This window comes from Triticum urartu, chromosome 2A (assembly GCF_056163025.1).
Source record: "Triticum urartu cultivar PI428250 chromosome 2A, HENAU_Tu73, whole genome shotgun sequence".
Classification (NCBI taxonomy): domain Eukaryota; kingdom Viridiplantae; phylum Streptophyta; class Magnoliopsida; order Poales; family Poaceae; genus Triticum; species Triticum urartu.
In genome coordinates this window covers 205473946-205492733 of record NC_141874.1, presented here as the reverse complement: position 1 = coordinate 205492733, position 18788 = coordinate 205473946, and the positions used below count along the sequence as shown (strand labels likewise).

Here is an 18788-nt window from a genome sequence, read left to right as displayed (position 1 = left end):
CGAGGAGGCCAAATGATGATTATCCAACTAATTGAACGCCTCGATTTTCGGAAGGTCATTAAAGATAAAAGATTCGTTAAAGATGACGTCGTGCGGGTTTCCAAAAATTTTGGAGATGACGTCATGGCGGGTTATAATGTTTCAGAGCAGAGGAAGAAGGATTTTTTTCTAAGTGTTGAAGATTGACATGAACAAGTTCAAATCAATCCGGGGCCTAATGTTGGGGATATGGCTATCAGGTATGACCCGCCCAGGATGGGCCGGGTCAACCACAATGGCGGTTCATCCATGAAGCCCAAGAGAATACCAGATGGCGGTTCATAGATAGGCCGGTAAGAGGCCCAAGCCCGGAGACGGCTTAAGGCCCGTAAGTGTAAACCGCCAATTGTAGGATCGAAAGTATGTCTAGAGGGGGGGTGATTAGACTACTTGACCAGATAAAAACTTAACCTTTTCCCAATTTTAGTTCTTGGCAGATTTTAGCTATTGTAGGACAAGTCAAGCAATCATCACACAATTCAAGCAAGCATGCAAAGAGTATATTGGCAGCGGAAAGTAAAGCATGCAACTTGCAAGAATGTAAAGGGAAGGGTTTGGAGAATTCAAACGCAATTGGAGACACGGATGTTTTTCCCGTGGTTCGGATAGGTGGTGCTATCCTACATCCACGTTGATGGAGACTTCAACCCACAAAGGGTAACGGTTGCGCGAGTCCACGGAGGGCTCCACCCACAAAGGGTAACGGTTGCGCGAGTCCACGGAGGGCTCCACCCACAAAGGGTAATGGTTGCGCGAGTCCACGAAGGGCTCCACCCACGAAGGGTCCACGAAGAAGCAACCACCCACAATGGGTCCACGAAGAAGCAACCACCCACAAAGGGTCCACGAAGAAGCAACCTTGTCTATCCCATCATGGCCATCGCCCACGAAGGACTTGCCTCACTAGCGGTAGATCTTCACGAAGTAGGCGATCTCCTTGCCCTTACAAACTCCTTGGTTCAACTCCACAATCTTGTCGGAGGCTCCCAAGTGACACCTAGCCAATCTAGGAGACACCACTCTCCAAGAAGTAACAAATGGTGTGTTGATGATGAACTCCTTGCTCTTGTGCTTCAAATGATAGTCTCCCCAACACTCAACTCTCTCTCACACAGGATATGGATTTGGTGGAAAGAAGATTTGAGTGGAAAGCAACTTGAGGAAGGCTAGAGATCAAGATTCATATGGTAAGAATGGAATATCTTGGCCTCAACACAAGTGTAGGTGGTTCCCTCTCAGAAAAATGTAAGTTGGAAGTGTAGGTTCGTTATGATGGCTCTATCCACGAATGAAGAGGAGGTGGAGGGTATATATAGCCTCCACACAAAATCTAACCGTTACACACAACTTGCCAATCTCGGTGGTACCGAATTGATAAACTCGGTCGGACCGATTCAGCAAATCTAGTGACTGTTAGGATTTTCGGTGGGACCGACATGCAACTCGGTAGGACCGATATGGTCATGGTTAGGGCATAACGTAATCTTGGTGAGACCGATTACAAAAACTCGGTGAGACCGATTTTGGTAATAAGCTAACCAGAGAGTTGGTCAGGTAAACTCGGTGGGACCGAAATGTTACAAAAAGGAAACAGAGATTTTCGGTGGGACTGACATGCAACTCGGTAGGACCGATATGGTTAGGGTTTGGGCAAAACGTAATCTCGGTGAGACCGATTACACAAACTCGGTGAGACCGAATTTGGTAATTAGCTAACCAGAGAGTTTGTCAGGCAAACTCGGTGGGACCGATTTGCTCTTTCGGTGAGACCGAAAAGTTACAAAAAGGAAACACTGAATTTACATTGCAATCTCGGTGGGACCGATCCGCTCTTTCGGTGAGACCGAAAAGTTACGAAAGGGAAACAGAGAGTTTGCAATCCCATCTTGGTGAGACCGAGATCCCTATCGGTAGAACCGAATTGCTAGGGTTTGGCAGTGGCTTATGACAAGTGAAACTCGGTGGCGCCGGATAGGAAGAATCGGTAGGACCGAGTTTGGCTTAGGGTTTAGGTCATATGTGGATATGGGGAAAGTAGTTGAGGGTTTTGGAGCATATCACTAAGCACATGAAGCAAGAGGCTCATTAAGCAACACCTCATCCCTCCTTGATAGTATTGGCTTTTCCTAAAGACTCAATGTGATCTTGGATCACTAAAATATAAAATGAAGAGTCTTGAGCTTTTGAGCTTGAGCCAATCCTTTGTCCTTAGCATTTTGAGGGTTCCACTTTCATATCCATGCCATGCCAATCATTGAGCTTTCCTGAAATAATCATCTTGGAATAGCATTAGCTCAATGAGCTATATGTTGTTATGAATTACCAAAACCACCTAGGGATAGTTGCACTTTCACCAATACAAGTAGACTTGTAATATAAGGCATGTAAGATACGTCACCAAGCCGAACACGTTATATGAGCCGGCCGACACTCTGTAGGCCGCAGGGCGTCAACCCGTATATATAAGGGGACGACCCGGCAGCGGATGAGGGCAAGAAACATCAAATCGAGAGCCAGGCAAAGTGTATTTGCTCCCTGGTAATCGAAACCCTAGCAATACCACCTCAACTGGAGTAGGCCTTTACCTTCACCGCAAGGGGCCGAACCAGTATAAACTCTCCGTGTCCTTTGTCCTGTTTAACCCCCTTAAGCTAACCTCGTCGCAATGGCTCCACAACTAAGTCCTTCCATGAGGACATCTGCCGTGACACTTCCACGACAGGTCTTGTCCATCACATCGTTCTCTAATGATGTGATCCTGTTCATCAAATGAAAACACATGTCTATGATCAGGAAACTTAACCATCTTTGATTAATGAGCTAGTCAAGTAGAGGCATACTAGGGACACTCTGTTTGTCTATGTATTCACACATGTACCAAGTTTCTGGTTAATACAATTCTAGCATGAATAATAAACATTTATCATGACATACGGAAATATAAATAACAACTTTAATATTGCCCCTAGGGCAAATTTCCTTCAAATTTATCCACCATAACGAGTAAATATTTTTTCTTGTGGCTTCCCCCTTCAAGGGGTCCGACCATATGGAGCCCCCAGACTGTGAAAGGCCAAGTAATGAGGATTGTTTTTAGGGGTTTTTACATCTGTGCCCCTGGTTCCTTAGCCATACTCATTCATCCCCACGCTCTTAACTTTTGCTCACTTTTCCCCACTCCCTTGCCCGAAACCCTCAGAACTGGTCACAAACGATGGATGCCGTCGGGTCAGTGCTTTGACCGTTAACTCTGACGAGTCCATGCTGACTGTGTCGCCCGTTGGACCTGATGAGTGGGTCGCGGCGGATGGTGCCGCGGTTAGCCCGTTGGGTCGTGGTTAGACTTGGGCCGCGTGCGCCCTGCAACGACAGAAGCCTGTTATGCATGCACGACATGTCCAGCTAGCCTGCTATGCATGCACGTAGCTAGCCTACCTGCATGCGCCGCCGCCCGCCGCCATGATGCGCTGACCGGCCTCTTTTCCAGGCGAGCCGCAACGGACGCTGACCGACCTCATTTTCACGCGAGGCGCCACGGATGCAGGGACGGTTGCCGCCGCTGGTTCGTATCGTCTCCCACGCGTGTCTCCTCGATGTAGAGCATTGTTCCACACTTTTCGATCCACTCGCATCTATTCAACGTGGCAATTAAAACCTGTTGCCAATTAAAGTGGCATATCAATCGACGCGGCTCGTTTGAACGTAGCAAATCCAAAGCGCGGTCGGTGCCACTCCCCTTCCCTTCCCCTTTCCCTATTTAAACCACCACCTCTCCACCTATTCTCCACACATCCATTTGCGCCGCCCCCTTCTCTTCTTCACCCAAATCCAGAGCACTCTCAAAGCGAGGCGAGGATGCAGTACAACGGCCCCACCTTCCAGCTCCCACCGACTATGCCGGGGAGACGGTATCCGACCGGCGTCGTCGTGGAGAGGACGCTTCGCGTGTGGGCATTCTCACGCTGGAGGGGTGCAAGGGGGTTTGCCGAGTGGTTCCTCCATGCGGGCACCGGTGATGTTCCGACTTGTAACACCCACAATGCGGCTATATCTCCCACGTGTCAGGGCACGACTTAGAGGCATAGCCGCATGGTAGGTTTGTCGCAAGAGGGGTAATCTTCACACAATCCCATGTACTGAATAGGAAAGGGATAAAGAGTTGGCTTACAATCGCCACTTCACACAAATAACAAGTTAAACATACATCATCCAGAATACAATCAAGGTCCGACTACGGAACCAAAATAAAAGAAGACAACCCCAATTGCTAGATCCCCGATCGTCCCAACTGGGCTCCACTACTGATCATCCGAAAAAGAAACATAGCAATGACCAAGATCTTCATCGAGCTCCCACTTGAGCTCGGTTGCATCACCTGCACTGGTATCATCGGCACTTGCAACTGTTTGGAAGTATCTGTGAGTCACGAGGACTCAGCAATCTCACACCCGCGAGATCAATACTATTTAAGCTTATGGGTAGGGTAAGGTAATGAGGTGGAGTTGCAGCAAACACTAAGCAAATTTGGTGGCTAACATACGCAAATAAGAGCGAGAAGAGAAGCAACGGAACGGTCGAGAAGCTAGAAGTGATCAATAAGTGATCCTGAAAACTAGTTACGTTCAAACATAACACAAGACCGTGTTCACTTCCCGGACTCCGCCGAAAAGAGACCATCACGGCTACACACACGGTTGATGCCTTTTAATTAAATCAAGTGTCAAGTTATCTACAACCGGATATTAACAAATTCCCATCTGCCCATAACCGCAGGCACAACTTTCGAAAGTTCAAAACCCTGTAGGGGTGTCCCAACTTAGCCCATCACAAGCTCTCACGATCAACCAAGGATATTCCTTCTCCCGGGAAGACCCGATCAGTCTCGGAATCCCGGTTACAAGACATTTCGACAATGGTAAAATAAGACCAGTAAAGCCAGCCGAATGTGCTGACAAATCCCGATAGGAGCTGCACATATCTCATTCTCAGGGCACACCGGATTGTCCAAACTTTCGGTAGGCCAACCCAGAGTTGGCCCTGGTGGCCACCGGCGGCTGACAGGTTGGACCAACACTCAGAGGAGCACTGGCCCGGGGGTTTAAAATAAAGATGACCCTTGAGTCTGCAGAACCCAAGGGAAAAAGGCTTAGGTGGAAAATGTTAAAACCAAGGTTGGGCCTTGCTGGAGGAGTTTTATTCAAAGCGAACTGTCAAGGGATTCCCATAACACCCAACCGCGCAAGGAACGCAAAATCAAGGAACATAACACCGATATGATGGAAACTAGGGCGGCAAGACTGAAACAAAACACCAGGCATAAGGCTGAGCCTTCCACCCTTTACCAAGTATATAGGTGCATTAAAGTAAATAAGATATAATAATGATATCCCAACAAAATCCATGTTCCAACATGGAACAAACTTCAGCTTCACCTGCAACTAGCAACACTATAAGAGGGGCCGAGCAAAAGCGGTAACATAGCCAAACAACGGTTTGCTAGGAAAGGTGGGTCAGAGGCTTGACATGGCAATATGGGAGGCATGATAAACAAGTGGTAGATAGCGCGACATAGCGATAGAACGAACAACTAGCAAGCAAAGATAGAAGTGATTTCGAGGGTATGATCATATTGCCTGAAATCCCGCAAGGAAGAAGAACGGGTCCATGAAGAAGACAAACGGGCGTAGTCGAACGGATCCTCACAACTCCGGAACGAAACCGAAGCTAACGAGAGAAGCAACCCGGAAAGAAGCAGACAACATAGTAAACAACCATCACATAAACATGGCATGATGCACAATCAAGTATGATGCATGTCCGATTTAAATATACATGGCATGGCAAGTTGCACAAACAAAACTACAAGTTAAGTGGATCTCAATATGTAACAAGTTGCATATTGAAGAAACACCACATTTAATTATTTAGTTCTCTCCCGTTTAGGTACTCAACAATATTAAATGTTCTTAACATGGCAAGAGGTGAAACATGAGTAAATTACACAATTAGGCATTTTAAATGAGTCCGGAAACATCAAACAACAATTCCGGTAAATCCTCATGTGCATTAGCAATTTAATGCAACAACAATTTTAAACATTTCAAATGTTATTATCATGATGCGGATGACATGTTCAAGTTTATGCAATTTTAAGAAAATGTTGACATGGGCATATTATGAAGCATTTGTCATCGTGGCGGAAACGAAAGGGGTGCCACGACAACAAATTCGAAAATGATGCCACGGCAACATATCGGTTCCGGTAGCTCATGGAGATACCAGTGCAAAAGGAAATGTGGCGGGAGCGTGCAAAAGATGGTGGGGTGATCCCGGTTACCGGGTTCCCACGAGTCGATGGCACGAAAGCGAGAGACACTACGGAAACGGTGCAGACAAAGGGTGCATCTCATACAACACAAGCAATCGTTCTCGGACGGTCGTCTCGGTGTTATACCTTCAAAGCGTGCAAACGGGATGGTTCAAGTTCGTCGAGGGAAGTAGAGGAAGTAGTCGTTCCGCGACGGTAGTAGAAGTAGTGGTACTATCGGTCCTCAGGGATGGTAGTGGAAGTAGTGGTTCACGAGTCAAAGAGGAAATGGTCGTTCATGTTTGGGAAATGGTAGAGGTACGGGTCTTCGACAACGGTCGTCGTACATGTTTCGAGGTCGTCGGTAGAGGTTCTCGCGATCTCGGCGACGGTAGTGGTACCCGTTTTCGTAGACGTTCAGGGTTGTGGGTAGTTGAGCACAGTCGTTTGTTGGACTTGACGGATCCGATGCCTCCGGGCGTAGTGGTACATGTTCGTTTTTGGAGAGGTACTTGGCGTTCTTCGTCTCGCAGTGTAGTCAAACTTGATGTATCCGAGGGCTCCGGGCGTCGTGGTACTTATCGAAATCCACATCGAATGTAGTTGAACATCTTTAAACGGAACTTGGCGCGTCACAAAATCTGCGGGCGTCGGTACTTGGCGAAAGGAACCCACGAAGGAGTCCTTGACGTCCCTGGTTGCCGGGTCTTGGCAGCGACAAGAGGGGGAAACAAGACCCACCGGCGGCAAGGGGGTGGAGGTCTCATGGAAGTTGGCCGTGAAGGGGCTGCTCAAGGCAGCAGGAGAAGATGGCCAGGGCGGGCGTCGAGCTTGAAGGGCGGTGGTGCAGAGGCGAAGCAGAGGACGGAGCAAGGGCAGAGCGACACTCGATGGCAGGAAGTGAAGAAGATGGCGCGACACTCGCCGGTGACGAGGAGGAAGCAGGGGCGTAGGCGCGGCGCTCCGGTTGAGGGACTTGGCACGTAGGGGCATCGTGGGGATGGTGTTGGTCCTCTCCTCCAGCGAAGTAGGAACGACGGGCGAGCGGGCGACCTTTGGGCGACGGAGGGGAGTCCTGCCGGCTTGGTGGCGCACCGAATGGGCGAGGAAAAGCAGGGGCGCGTGGCTTGGCGACATTGGCGCTCCTACGGCCATTCATGGCGGCGGCGGATCGACGGAGCTCGGCGGGCGTGCTCCTCTGGGCGTGGACAAGGATGGCGGCTACGGTCGCAGGCCGGCGCGGCAGAGGCATGGGAGGTGCGGAGGCGGCGGAGCAGGCTCGCGGTGCTGGGAGGACGGCGATGTCAAGGAGGACGAGGGAGTGAGGGAGAGAGATCGAGAGGAGAGGGTGGCTGCGTGAGCGTGCGGCGCTGGAGGCCGACGAAGGGAAGGAGCGGCTCGCTAGGGTTACGGGGGAAGTGGGCCTTGGAGCCGGCCCAATAGAGAGGGGGGGCGGCTGGGCCTTAAGGCAAATGGGCTGCCCTGGCAGGCCTAAGAGACTGGTGGGTGGGTCTGGTTGAGCAAAAGGGCCGGACTGATTGGGCTGCTCTCCCTCTCTCTTCTCTCCTTATTTCCTTTAACAGAAAACAAATAAAGAGGAGAAAAAGAAAGAGGGGGTTAGGGGAAGAAGTTGGACACGCAGATAAATTTCCCGGACTCACAAAAACGTGCTTGTTTCGAGAAAACAGAAATGGCCATGATTGAAAGATGCAAATTCAAACTCATTTGAATTTAATTCAAATGGGTTTGAACTAGGACTTGGTTTTAGAAGTGTCCAAAAATGTTCGGATTTTTGGAGGAACCTCGGTAAATGGTAACAGAATAGTGGGCAAGGTTTGAAGGTCAAACTCGAAGAGGAAATAAACATGGGAAATATTTTGCACGTGTGTTATGGTTAATTTCAAAAGAATGGAATATTTATTATATCTCCCTAATATTGGGAGGGTATGTTATGTAGAGAAATCACCATGTGAGTTCTCTCGATTTAAATAGATCAAGGATCTATGCATTTTATTTAGTTGAGTTTAAAAAAAAGGCATGATGGCATGATGACATGATGCAAAGATGAATGCAACAGACAAAACAAATCACCCGACGAACCTCGAAAAACATGGAAGGCATGTGAAGCTTCGGTCTCGGGGCGTTACATGATTGGAGGAAGTGCGTCCAAACTCCAGGACTCCGCCGATAGGACTCACCATCCCTTTGAAATACGTGCGCATGCCCATATCCTTGAGAGCATTAACTATGGGGAATTTCCGACCCGTGGTGGATAAAACAGCTGCGAGGGTGGAACCATGACAAGGCAAATTATTAGCGTCTAGTGGTCGGCTAGTCCTCATTAATGACTACCTAACGAACTTTCTGATGTTCACTATCGGGTTTTACTTACTTCAAGGCGGCATCCATGAGAAATTAAATAAGGGTTGATCCCGTTTTTTCTAGGCGAAAGAAAATAGGAAACATAAATACGACATGGTGAGTTGGGAGAACAATTGTGAGCCAAAGGAGGTGGGCGGCCTAGGGGTCATTAACACCTAAATTAATGAACGGGTATCGCATGACAAAGTGGGCATGGAAGATCCTAACTGAATAGGGTGGATTATGGTTAGATATATTTAGTCGAAAGTATCTAGTCCATGGGGGTGTGGACTTTAGGAGGAACATTAAACTATCATAATTTTAGGGACGTTAGGAAAGTGCAGCCTCTCCTTCGTTCATAGACCAAATTTATAGTGCACAATGGCAAAGCAACATGCTTCTGAATGGATATTTGGTGTGAAGATTGTAGGTTTCACGCCCTTTTTCTGACCTTGTTTGCCATTGCCGCCGACCAAGCCGCCAAGGTTGCGGATGTATGGCAACGTGGCTGATGGGCACCACAGTTCCGCCGATCCTTGGGGATGCGGAAGTCATAGAGTGGGAAAACCTACGTATAAAACTTCGAGGGCACCGGCTTAGTCAGGGAAGGGACGAGGTAGTTTGGCGTTTGGAGCCGTCCGACCAATTTTCTACAGGCTCTTTATACAAGGAGATCTTCAAATCTTTAACCCCTTGCAACCTATCCGGGGTATGAAAGGCAAGATTACTTGCCAAAATAAAAATCTTTTTATGGCAAATGGCACGCAATAGAATCACGAGTGGTGACCAGGTGCAAAAAAGAAAAGGCCCGGGCGATGGCAAATGCATCTGGTGTGGGGAATGTGAAGATCGTGATCACATCTTATGTCGATGCATCATGGCCCGATTTGTGTGGAGTGCCGTACGGACAGTAACAAACAATCTTTACCGCATGGTCACGTTGGATAACAAGGAATAAAGCTTTGATAGAGGGACAAATCATCAGACATCTGACTGATCTGTTATACAAATTGATGTCTTTCTTGCAGCTACAGAAGCTGCTGGCAAAATCACAGGACAAAAGGACATGTAGAGGAGCTCGTCTCAATGGTGCGAGCAAGGTGCACCGAGCTTCGACGTTCGACATAGGAGACACTACCGGCAAGCCACCATCCCTTACTACCCCGATAGCCTTTAGTGTTTTCTTCATCGTCTATGCTAGCGTTACGCCGCTATATAGTCGCCTTCGTGCATGTATCTCTTTTGCTTTACTTTGTTACTTGCTAAACATTGTGTCACTTTGACGGACATGTTGGATTTGTAAGGGCTTAAGACCAGGCAAGGGCCTCTAAAAAAACACGTAGCTTTCTTAAAAGGAAAAAAAAACAGCCGAATAGAAACCCCGAAGCCGGCGGCGTACGACCGACCCCGAAACGGCGAAAATCCGAGGCGGCAAACCAAAAACCAACCGCCCCAGGGCTCTTCCCATCTGACGGACAGGATCTCGCCGCTCGGCGCACGTAATCTCCGCCACGTCACCGATCCGCGCACTCTCCTCGCATTGGATCCCCTCGCCTATATAACCCAATCCCCACCCACCGCTCCTGCCTACCAGCCGTATACCCACACCACACCGCTTCCGCACTTCCTCCCGGCGCCTCGTTTTCCATTTCACAACCGCGGATCCCCTCCAAGCACTGTAGACATGGCCGGAAGGGGCAAGGCGATCGGCTCGGGCGCTGCCAAGAAGGCCATCTCCAGGAGCTCCAAGGCTGGGCTCCAGTTCCCCGTCGGCAGGATCGCGCGGTTCCTCAAGGCCGGCAAGTACGCCGAGAGGGTCGGTGCCGGCGCCCCCGTCTACCTCGCCGCCGTGCTCGAGTATCTCGCCGCTGAGGTGCGTGGAATTCTGTTACCCGATGCCCGATTTTGCTTCTTTGGGTGGTGAATTCGAGCGGTTGGTGTCTCTTTCGGTCTCGTCAATCGGTGGTTGGTTCGGCAAATTGGGGAATATTTCTAGGGTTTCGGATGAGGATAACACTTGCCTCTGCCTGCTCTCAGATTTGTCTGGGCTTAGGCGGTTCTGCTTGTTAATTGCACTCGAGACTTTGTGGAATTTTGGAAGTAACCGCTGCGATTCTCTTGTTTGTGCAGGTTCTGGAGTTGGCCGGGAACGCGGCGAGGGACAACAAGAAGACCCGCATCGTGCCGCGCCACATCCAGCTCGCCGTCCGCAACGACGAGGAGCTCTCCCGCCTGCTCGGCATGGTCACAATCGCCAGCGGTGGTGTCATGCCCAACATCCACAACCTTCTGCTCCCCAAGAAGGCCGGAGGCAGCAAGGCCGTGGCTGCCGACGACGATAGCTAGATGACGACTCCTCGGTGGTCGTGGGTGCTCGGCTGTATCCAGTTCTGTGTAGTAGCGTGTTCAGTTAAATGTTGCCTAGGTGTTGCGTTTTACTTCTAGGATGTTAGTACTACTATTAGTTTCTGAATCTGTGTGCTTGTACCGGTGCTAAACTAGGTGTGGACAATGGTTACATCCTGTGTAAGTCGTTGCTAGTTCGTTCTATAAAAGTTGCACCTATGGATTGCTTACTTGCGAATTTCTACCACTCTGTTCTTGGTTGAAAATTTCCATGGTCTATTCTTGCTTAATTCTTTCATGGTTAGAAAACTCGATATAGCTGTGAAATACTTTCTAAAATTAATCTGTGAAGCTGTATTTTGGCATTAGTCTTGGTAACTTTTCGACTACGGATGTGCTTTCCTTTACAATCCATAGGTGTGCTATGGATCGAGTTAGGGATAATGGAATTTTGGCGGGGAGTTGTCGATTTTGTATGGCCAAGTTTTTGATGAGCCAAGACATTTGGAAGCAGTGCTTAGGCGGGAAATACTTGCGATCTAACACCAGCTGGGATAAAAAAGGATTCCCTAGAGAAATGGCACGGAGATGAAACAATTATCACTCCAAATATAGCAGCGCTGCACATTGTTTTGAGCGCCCTGACTATCCAGACGGTGCGGAAACAGTAGGTACAGATAGAGGAAACGAAGCGACGACAGCACAGCAGTGCGAATCTGGTACCAGGTCTCACTCCACATTGCAAAAGGCACACCAAGTCGCCCAGATTATACTCACATGACGCGAACACACAGGATGTTTCAGTTGAAAGCATGGCAATTTACAGCGTTGCTCTTTGCAAAAGTATTGTCAAGCGCAGGCAAAAGAATCCAATGTCTATGAGCCTGTGTGGTGCATCTCTTTCTTTTGTTCTAACACACTATTTATTCCCCTAAAAAAATACTGTATTTATTCCTCTCCTTTCTGTGATGGTACAAATGCTAAGCGAAAAAACAGCAGGCAGTGTCAGAGTCAGTCAGCCAGCCTGCTGCTTCTTCCTCCCTCCCTGTTCTGCACGCCCGCCCTAACTAAGGGGTCAGTTTTCTTCGCCGCCCCTTTCGACGGCTTCCGTTTCGACTTCTCCATCTTGATCATGAATATCACCTTTGCTTGTTTGATAGGAGCCAAAGTGCAACAATTGCCTGTCAAGGACGTTATGGAAGATGACTGCCTTCCTTCAGCAATTTTATTCTGTTGCTGCAACAAGTGACCAAAGCCAGAGTTCGCTTTATCGTCAATTTTCTATCTCTTGCTTTTTCTTTAGCTCTCATTTTTCATCTCGTCTTACTAATGTTTTCAAAGGGCAAACCTCCAAGCGCTGGAAGGAAAAGGTAGGCAGAGTACCTTCGTTTAGAGTTAACTTCCCTCGTCAGAACTAGAGCTTGAACTATGTGCCCTCCGGTCTTTAATTGCCGGAAAAAGGTTACGCCGGGGATCTTGAAAAGACCTGGGTGTGCGGGAAGGCAGAGTAACTTCAGTCTTCGTTTTCTTTGGAGCTACTTTTGATGCTTCTTTCACCTCATTGCACACCTTGTCAAGCATTGCGAGAAAATCCCGCACTACGACAAATAACCGAAGGCCCTCATCCTTCCCTGTCCTCCCATGGAAATAATCGACAGTGCTCTTTACCAAGGACCGTATTTTCTTCTCTTCCTCTAGCAGGAAAGTAACATCAGTTTGAGACTGCTCCACGAAATGCACAAGCTTGCGGTGAAACCCACTATCTTCATCCAGACTTTTCATGCTTGTGTTCAAGAATTCTTTGGTTTTGCCGAGCCTGTGGCCAACACTTGTTATCGACCTAGCCAACTGATCTGCATCAAGGATTGCTGCATTCCTGACATTTTGAAGTTCATCTCCTAAACTGGACACAACCTGCAGACCTAGTTGTTTATACTCCTCTTCAATAAGATCATTGTTGTCCACACTGGATACGCTGCCCTTCTGCTCCTTTGCAGCCCGTGCAGAACGGACACCTTCAGAATGGATTATCTCTTGAACAACAAAATGCAGCAGCGTTATCTTCCCATCAGTTCCTTTGACGTCGGAAAGCTTGAGCAGGGTGTCTAGTTTGAACGCTTGAGCTCCTCCTCGGAACGTGCCAACATTCATCCGGTTGCCTGTTTTAAGTACAGCTTCTAGTAACTTCAAGAATAGACGGCTGTTTTTAAGCTCCTCACAAGCCATCTGATCAGGATTTAAATGCCAACATAGCAGAGATAAGAAGATCAGTAGAAACATCAAGGTGCAGGAAGAGTGGTAACGTCTACACAACGATAATCTCTATTATTACTCGATAAAAATGTTCATCGGTTAAAGGATTATAGAGCATCAAACAAAACTGATACAAGTCATACAACAGAACTGAATATAGTGTGGAAGCCAAATACTCCCTCCGTTCCTTTATGTAAGGTGTGTTATTTTTGGCACGGTGACCAAGGCACATAATTATAGACATGTTAGGACAAAATTACCCTTGGCCAATTTATTGGGTAGTGGCAAATAAATCAATAACTTTAGGAAAGTAAGAGATACATGCAATTGGCAGATAGATAGTTTCCTTCTTTTGCTATAAGGAGAGATATAGACAATCATCAGAGAGATACTTTCCATATTTCTGGAGGGCTAACAAGGGAATTATGAGAAATTAGAAGAAATACACCTTACATTCTGGAATTTTATCAAAAAAGAAATACACCTTATATAAAGGAACAGAGGGAGTAGGTCATAATGGTAATGCTATTACCTCTAAGGTGGCAAAAGATTGCTTTACATTTGAAGCTTCCTCTGGTAAACCAGCCATGAAAAGTAATGCATCCAGGCGCTCATAGATATAAGGAATGTCGAAGATTGCTTTTAAGAACTGCTCTGCAGGACCAAGCTGTGAGAGTTCCCCAGTATATAGTCGAAGCCTGAGCTCCTCATCAGTATTCGGGACCCATCTAATTAAGGTCTGTATCAAGTCGGATGGAAGTTCATTTCCTACAAATTATCGAGGGAAATTGATAAGGCAAAAGATGTTATCAGGAAATAGGATTTAATCAACATGTTCTTTGTTCTAAATGTCCAAATAGAATAGTCAGAAGCACATGAACCCATGCTTGAGGCGTCCATTCCCAAAATATGGAGGCCAGATGCACACAAATGTGGTTAAGTCTAGAACCAAATGCCGATTTGAGCATTTGACATCACTTGTGTGCTACATACTCTTGCTGACTTTGTTATTAGCTAAAGAATTAGAGTTAACCTAGAGGACAAGACTCACATCAGTTTAGCAGAAATGTGTACTATTTGCTTTGAAAAATAGAAGAAACAAATGAAATCAAGTGATTCATTGTCCTTAGCACAGAAGAATAGCCGTAACTCCTGATTGTGAAGACACAAATGATATACGCAGCTGATATATTATTGCATGGAGTTATAGACCAGAAGCTGGATAAGTATTCGATGTATCACTGCAACTTAAAAAAAACTGGAGCTTTGCCCAAAAATAAAATAAAATAACTGTATCTACAAGACTGGCAAGAATCAGAAGAAGCCGCATTTCGTCCAGGAAGAGCTATGCACTTGCACAGTATAAACTTACCTTCCTTAACTGCACAAGAAACTTCCTCTGCTGAAACACTCAACGCCTTCAATGATATGGCCAGATTCTGTGCCTTTTTAGGATCAAGTATCCTCACAACTTGGGCAGCTTCCTTTGATGTTAAATCTTTTTTGCCATCACCGCTCTTCTTGTCAGCATTACAACCAAAAAGTGTTTCAATAGCGTCCTCACTTAACCTGTGAAGAAGTACCATTTAGTTATAAAATGGTGCGATCTTACAATAGTAGTAGATAACTAGATATATAGCTCAGCTATCTCTACCAACTTACTGGAATGATCCAGCTTTAAGGTGATCCCACACCATTGATTTATTAGCATTTGTTGCTACTTTATCCCAAAAGAAGGGCTTAAGCTTTGTTTTAGCTTCACTAGAATCCGCATCTGTGTCTGTTTTATTGCCTGACTTCATAAGTGGTGGTGGACGCATTTTGGAAGAACCAGGCAGCGCTGGTGGTGGCGGGAGAGGTCCACCAGATTTTGATGGTGGTGGTGGTGGTGGTGCAGCTTTTGGAGCAGTAGGCGGTGAGGGTCCTGAGGGCGGAGGCGGGGAGGCTTTTGGAGCTGGTGGCGGTGAAGGTCCAGAGGAAAGAACTGGAGAAGCATTCGGAGGCGGCTCAAGTGCTTGAGGAGCTGGTGGTGAAGGAGGAGCCTTTGGTTGAGGCGCAAGTACTTGAGGATGTGCTGGAGGTGGAATCATTGGTTGGGGCATTGGTGTTGATCCTTGCACAGAACCAACAGAAGCAGCCATTGGCTCGGCGGAACTGCTGTAGATTGCTGGATCAGTGTTTACACTTTCCTGCGAAGTGAGCTTCACATGGTTATTTTGGCCAGTGTTTGGGTCTTCCTGCGAAGTTAGCTTCGCATCACTATTTCGACCACTGGTTGGGTCTTCCTGTGAGCTTAGTTTCACATAGCTAATTTGACCAGTGTTTGCGTCTTCCTGTGAGCTTAGTTTCACATGGTTATTTTGATCAGTGTTTGGGCCTTCCTGTGAACTTAGTCTCACATAGTCAATTTGATCAGTGTTTGGGCCTTCCTGTGAACTTTGATTCACATGGCCATTTTGGCCAGCCTCTGACTGCAATGGCAATGCTCCCAGCTTAGTGACATCTATTAGATTTACACTGGAAGACTTGCAAGAATCCGCTGCAAATGAAAGCATAAAAGTCAGTGATAGAAGAAAGAAAAACGTTGACTTGGAGCAAAATGGATGATACAAGACATTACATAGATTCAGGAGTTGCTTATTATCATAGGCAGAAGCCGCAGAACTCTGGCTTTCACGGAACATGCAGCAGCCAACGCAGAGAAGAGCTAAAAGTGCGATAACAACCAGGGACACACCAACGATAGTGGTAGTTGGCATGCCATCGCTGTCTTTTTTCCCCACTGATTTAGTTGCAGGCACTGCCTTTTTTGTAGTTGCTTCTGATGAAGCACCGTCAGCTGGTTTCCCTGTCGGAGGTTTTACTGCTTCATTTGCAGGAGCAGGTCCCGGAGTCAGCTCTCCTCTTATTGAGGCGATAAGTGTTTTGATATAACCATCGGGTAGGTTTTTTGGAACCTCAAAATTCTGTTTGCTTAAGCAGGTCAGCAAAGTTTGCTTGATATCTGGTGTCAATGGGCCTGCACCTTTTGCAATGACAGGGGAAGTTCCCTTATTATCAGATATCCTATGGATGATATCAAGTACATGGTTGTAGTTGTAGTAGTTTCTAACATCTTGAAGGCTTTTCTTGTCCAATCCACATTTGAGCCACGCGTGTTCCACCTATAGATATCATAACGAGTGGTCACCCTTGTCAGTACGTGAAAATTAATCAATAACAGATCCTGATGAGATAAACTGGGTGTGCATCCTTTTCAGAATAATAATATGATAAACCAGACCATTAAAAATATAAACTACCATGAAGTACCAGTGAGAGTCAGCAGTTAGAGACTATTCCCTCTGTTCACAAATATAAGATATTTTGGATATTTCAAAATGGACTACATACAGACTGAAATTTGAAATTAGTGAACAAACACACTAAAACATGTCTATATACATCCGATTGAGAAAAAAGTTAGAACATCTTATATTTGCGAACAATATCATATTATCATCACATTCCTTACTTAAGGAAAAATAAGTCTACATGCATCATACCAATAATAACAGAGTTAATCCGACACATGCTACTCATTAAATAAGCAGTAATAATTAAAATTTAAGATATCATCAGCGCATAAAGATGTTCGACCAGTGCAGTGATGTGTACCTAACAGGAGGGAACGTTAATAATTTGTTTCAAAATCTCTGCTTCTGCTTGCAGGGTTTTAATCTGTATTAGTCAGTATTTTCAATGCAGTAAAATCATAAACAGCTTTGGCCTCTGGGAACCACTAGAAATTCAGTGATCTTATCTCTTCTGTCACAGGTAATTCGAAGAGCACCATATGACAATTCTGAATGCCGGCATCATGAGCTCATACATGTGGACCCTATGCGCTGATAGAGAGAGGGCACCAACCTAAACACCATATCAGAAATATAGCCGGGCAATCCTTGCAATTCTATCATTCTATGGTCTCGATGGTGGCAATTCCTGCCTTCCTGAACCGGTTTTTTCTCTAACAAAAGGATTGATACCCCCTCCGTAAAGAAATATCGGAGCGTTTAGATCACTAAAGTAGTGATCTAAACGCTCTTATATTTGTTTACAGAGGGAGTACTTAATAAGTTAATTCTCACTTCTTAAGATGACCAAAACTAAACTACTTTTGGTCTTGATCACAAACTATGGAATGACACCATCTCAGTACAGATGTTACTACCGAGTGCGATGAAATACATAGAAAATTTACTCACCCAATCGTCAACTTGCTTGATGAAGGTTGGTGTCAGCGCAGGTGGCGGCGACGTGTCGCTTGCGCCAATGAGCAATCGTCCGCAGGCCATTGGTAGGAAGAGCAGCACGGAGATGATGTACGGCGCGGGGAGCCATTCTCCCCTGCACCGCCTCATCTTTTGCCTGCTCCTGCCTACACCGACTCGACCATCGCAATGTGATTCCCCCGGCTTACCGGCGGGAGGTTTGTGGCGACGGACAACAAATCCGTGAGCTCCCTGAAGCAACTGGCCGACGAAATCCAGTGACGCGGCACAAATGTTTTGACAAAAAAAAACTCAGAACAATGCCCCGCCCAAGTTCGCGTAAAATCGCGGCGATGACCAACTGAAATCAGATGCCTCGAGGTGCTCCGAGAAACGCGCCGATTTTAAGGCGAGGAAGCTCAGAAATAATCACCAATGGCGGGGGATTTGGGGGGCTTCCGTGGCAGGGAACCGAATGCGCAGCCGCATTGCCCCCCGGATCGAGGAAATCCGGAGACGCAGCCGGAGAAATCCGCTGACGCTTCAATCCGTCAAGAAATCAGCCGCAAGAACACGGGAGGGATTAAAAGGAATCACAGAAAGAACAGGTCTAGGAAAATGCACCAACACAAGGCACCACCAAATTCGCGGCTGGACGAGCCACGAATTTGGGCGTGATCTGGAGACACCTAGAGGGCCAGTGGAGTCTTTTTCGCGCGCGCCCTCACTGTTTTCTCGTCTCCTCGCTGAAATGGGAGGGTGTAGGAAGAAGCGGGAGGAGAGAGAGAGAGAGAGACGTGGTAAGTGCGACCAAGGACGGTCATGTGCATATTCTCTTTTACAGAGAGCAGAGAGAATCAGAGAAAGTTATACACTTGTATGAACTGACATAAATTCTGGTGTGCAACTTTGTAAATCGCTTATTTTCCGTCGGTTTCGTTTAAGTTCTTGTCAAAGAACTTGAAGAGCATCTACGATGATGCAAATTTGAAGATGTAAAATTTACATCATCAAGAAGTGCATTTTACATCTTGAAAAAAGAGGCAACTCCAACAAATATTGTATATTGGTGATGTAAAAGTTCAACTCCAATAGAGAATGTATAGTTGGTGATGTAAACTGAATCTAATGTTGAAACTAAACCTATTGTCGAAACTGAACCTACTGTCGAGACCGAACCACCGATTAAATGGCTGATGCTTTCGCACGCTACCGACAGATTCTCGCGC

The 18788-nt window shown here is 46.8% G+C and overlaps 2 protein-coding genes across 2 annotated transcripts; one reads left to right on the top strand and one right to left on the bottom strand.

The window, feature by feature from the left end:
* The first annotated feature begins 10286 nt into the window (after positions 1–10286).
* LOC125536761 (protein H2A.7) lies at positions 10287–11283 on the top strand. The gene is made up of 2 exons (XM_048700016.2): positions 10287–10580; positions 10838–11283. Exons 1-2 carry the CDS (start codon positions 10392–10394, stop codon positions 11051–11053), a joined length of 405 nt encoding a protein of 134 aa, XP_048555973.1. The 5' UTR covers positions 10287–10391; the 3' UTR covers positions 11054–11283.
* Positions 11284–11638: 355 nt separating this feature from the next.
* LOC125536760 (formin-like protein 11) lies at positions 11639–18352 on the bottom strand. The gene is made up of 6 exons (XM_048700015.2): positions 17554–18352; positions 15927–16470; positions 14969–15845; positions 14679–14875; positions 13839–14074; positions 11639–13279 (listed from the first exon to the last, which is right to left on the bottom strand). The coding sequence occupies exons 1-6, from the start codon at positions 17707–17709 to the stop codon at positions 12449–12451; spliced, it is 2841 nt and encodes a 946-aa protein (XP_048555972.2). The 5' UTR covers positions 17710–18352; the 3' UTR covers positions 11639–12448.
* Positions 18353–18788: the final 436 nt, after the last annotated feature.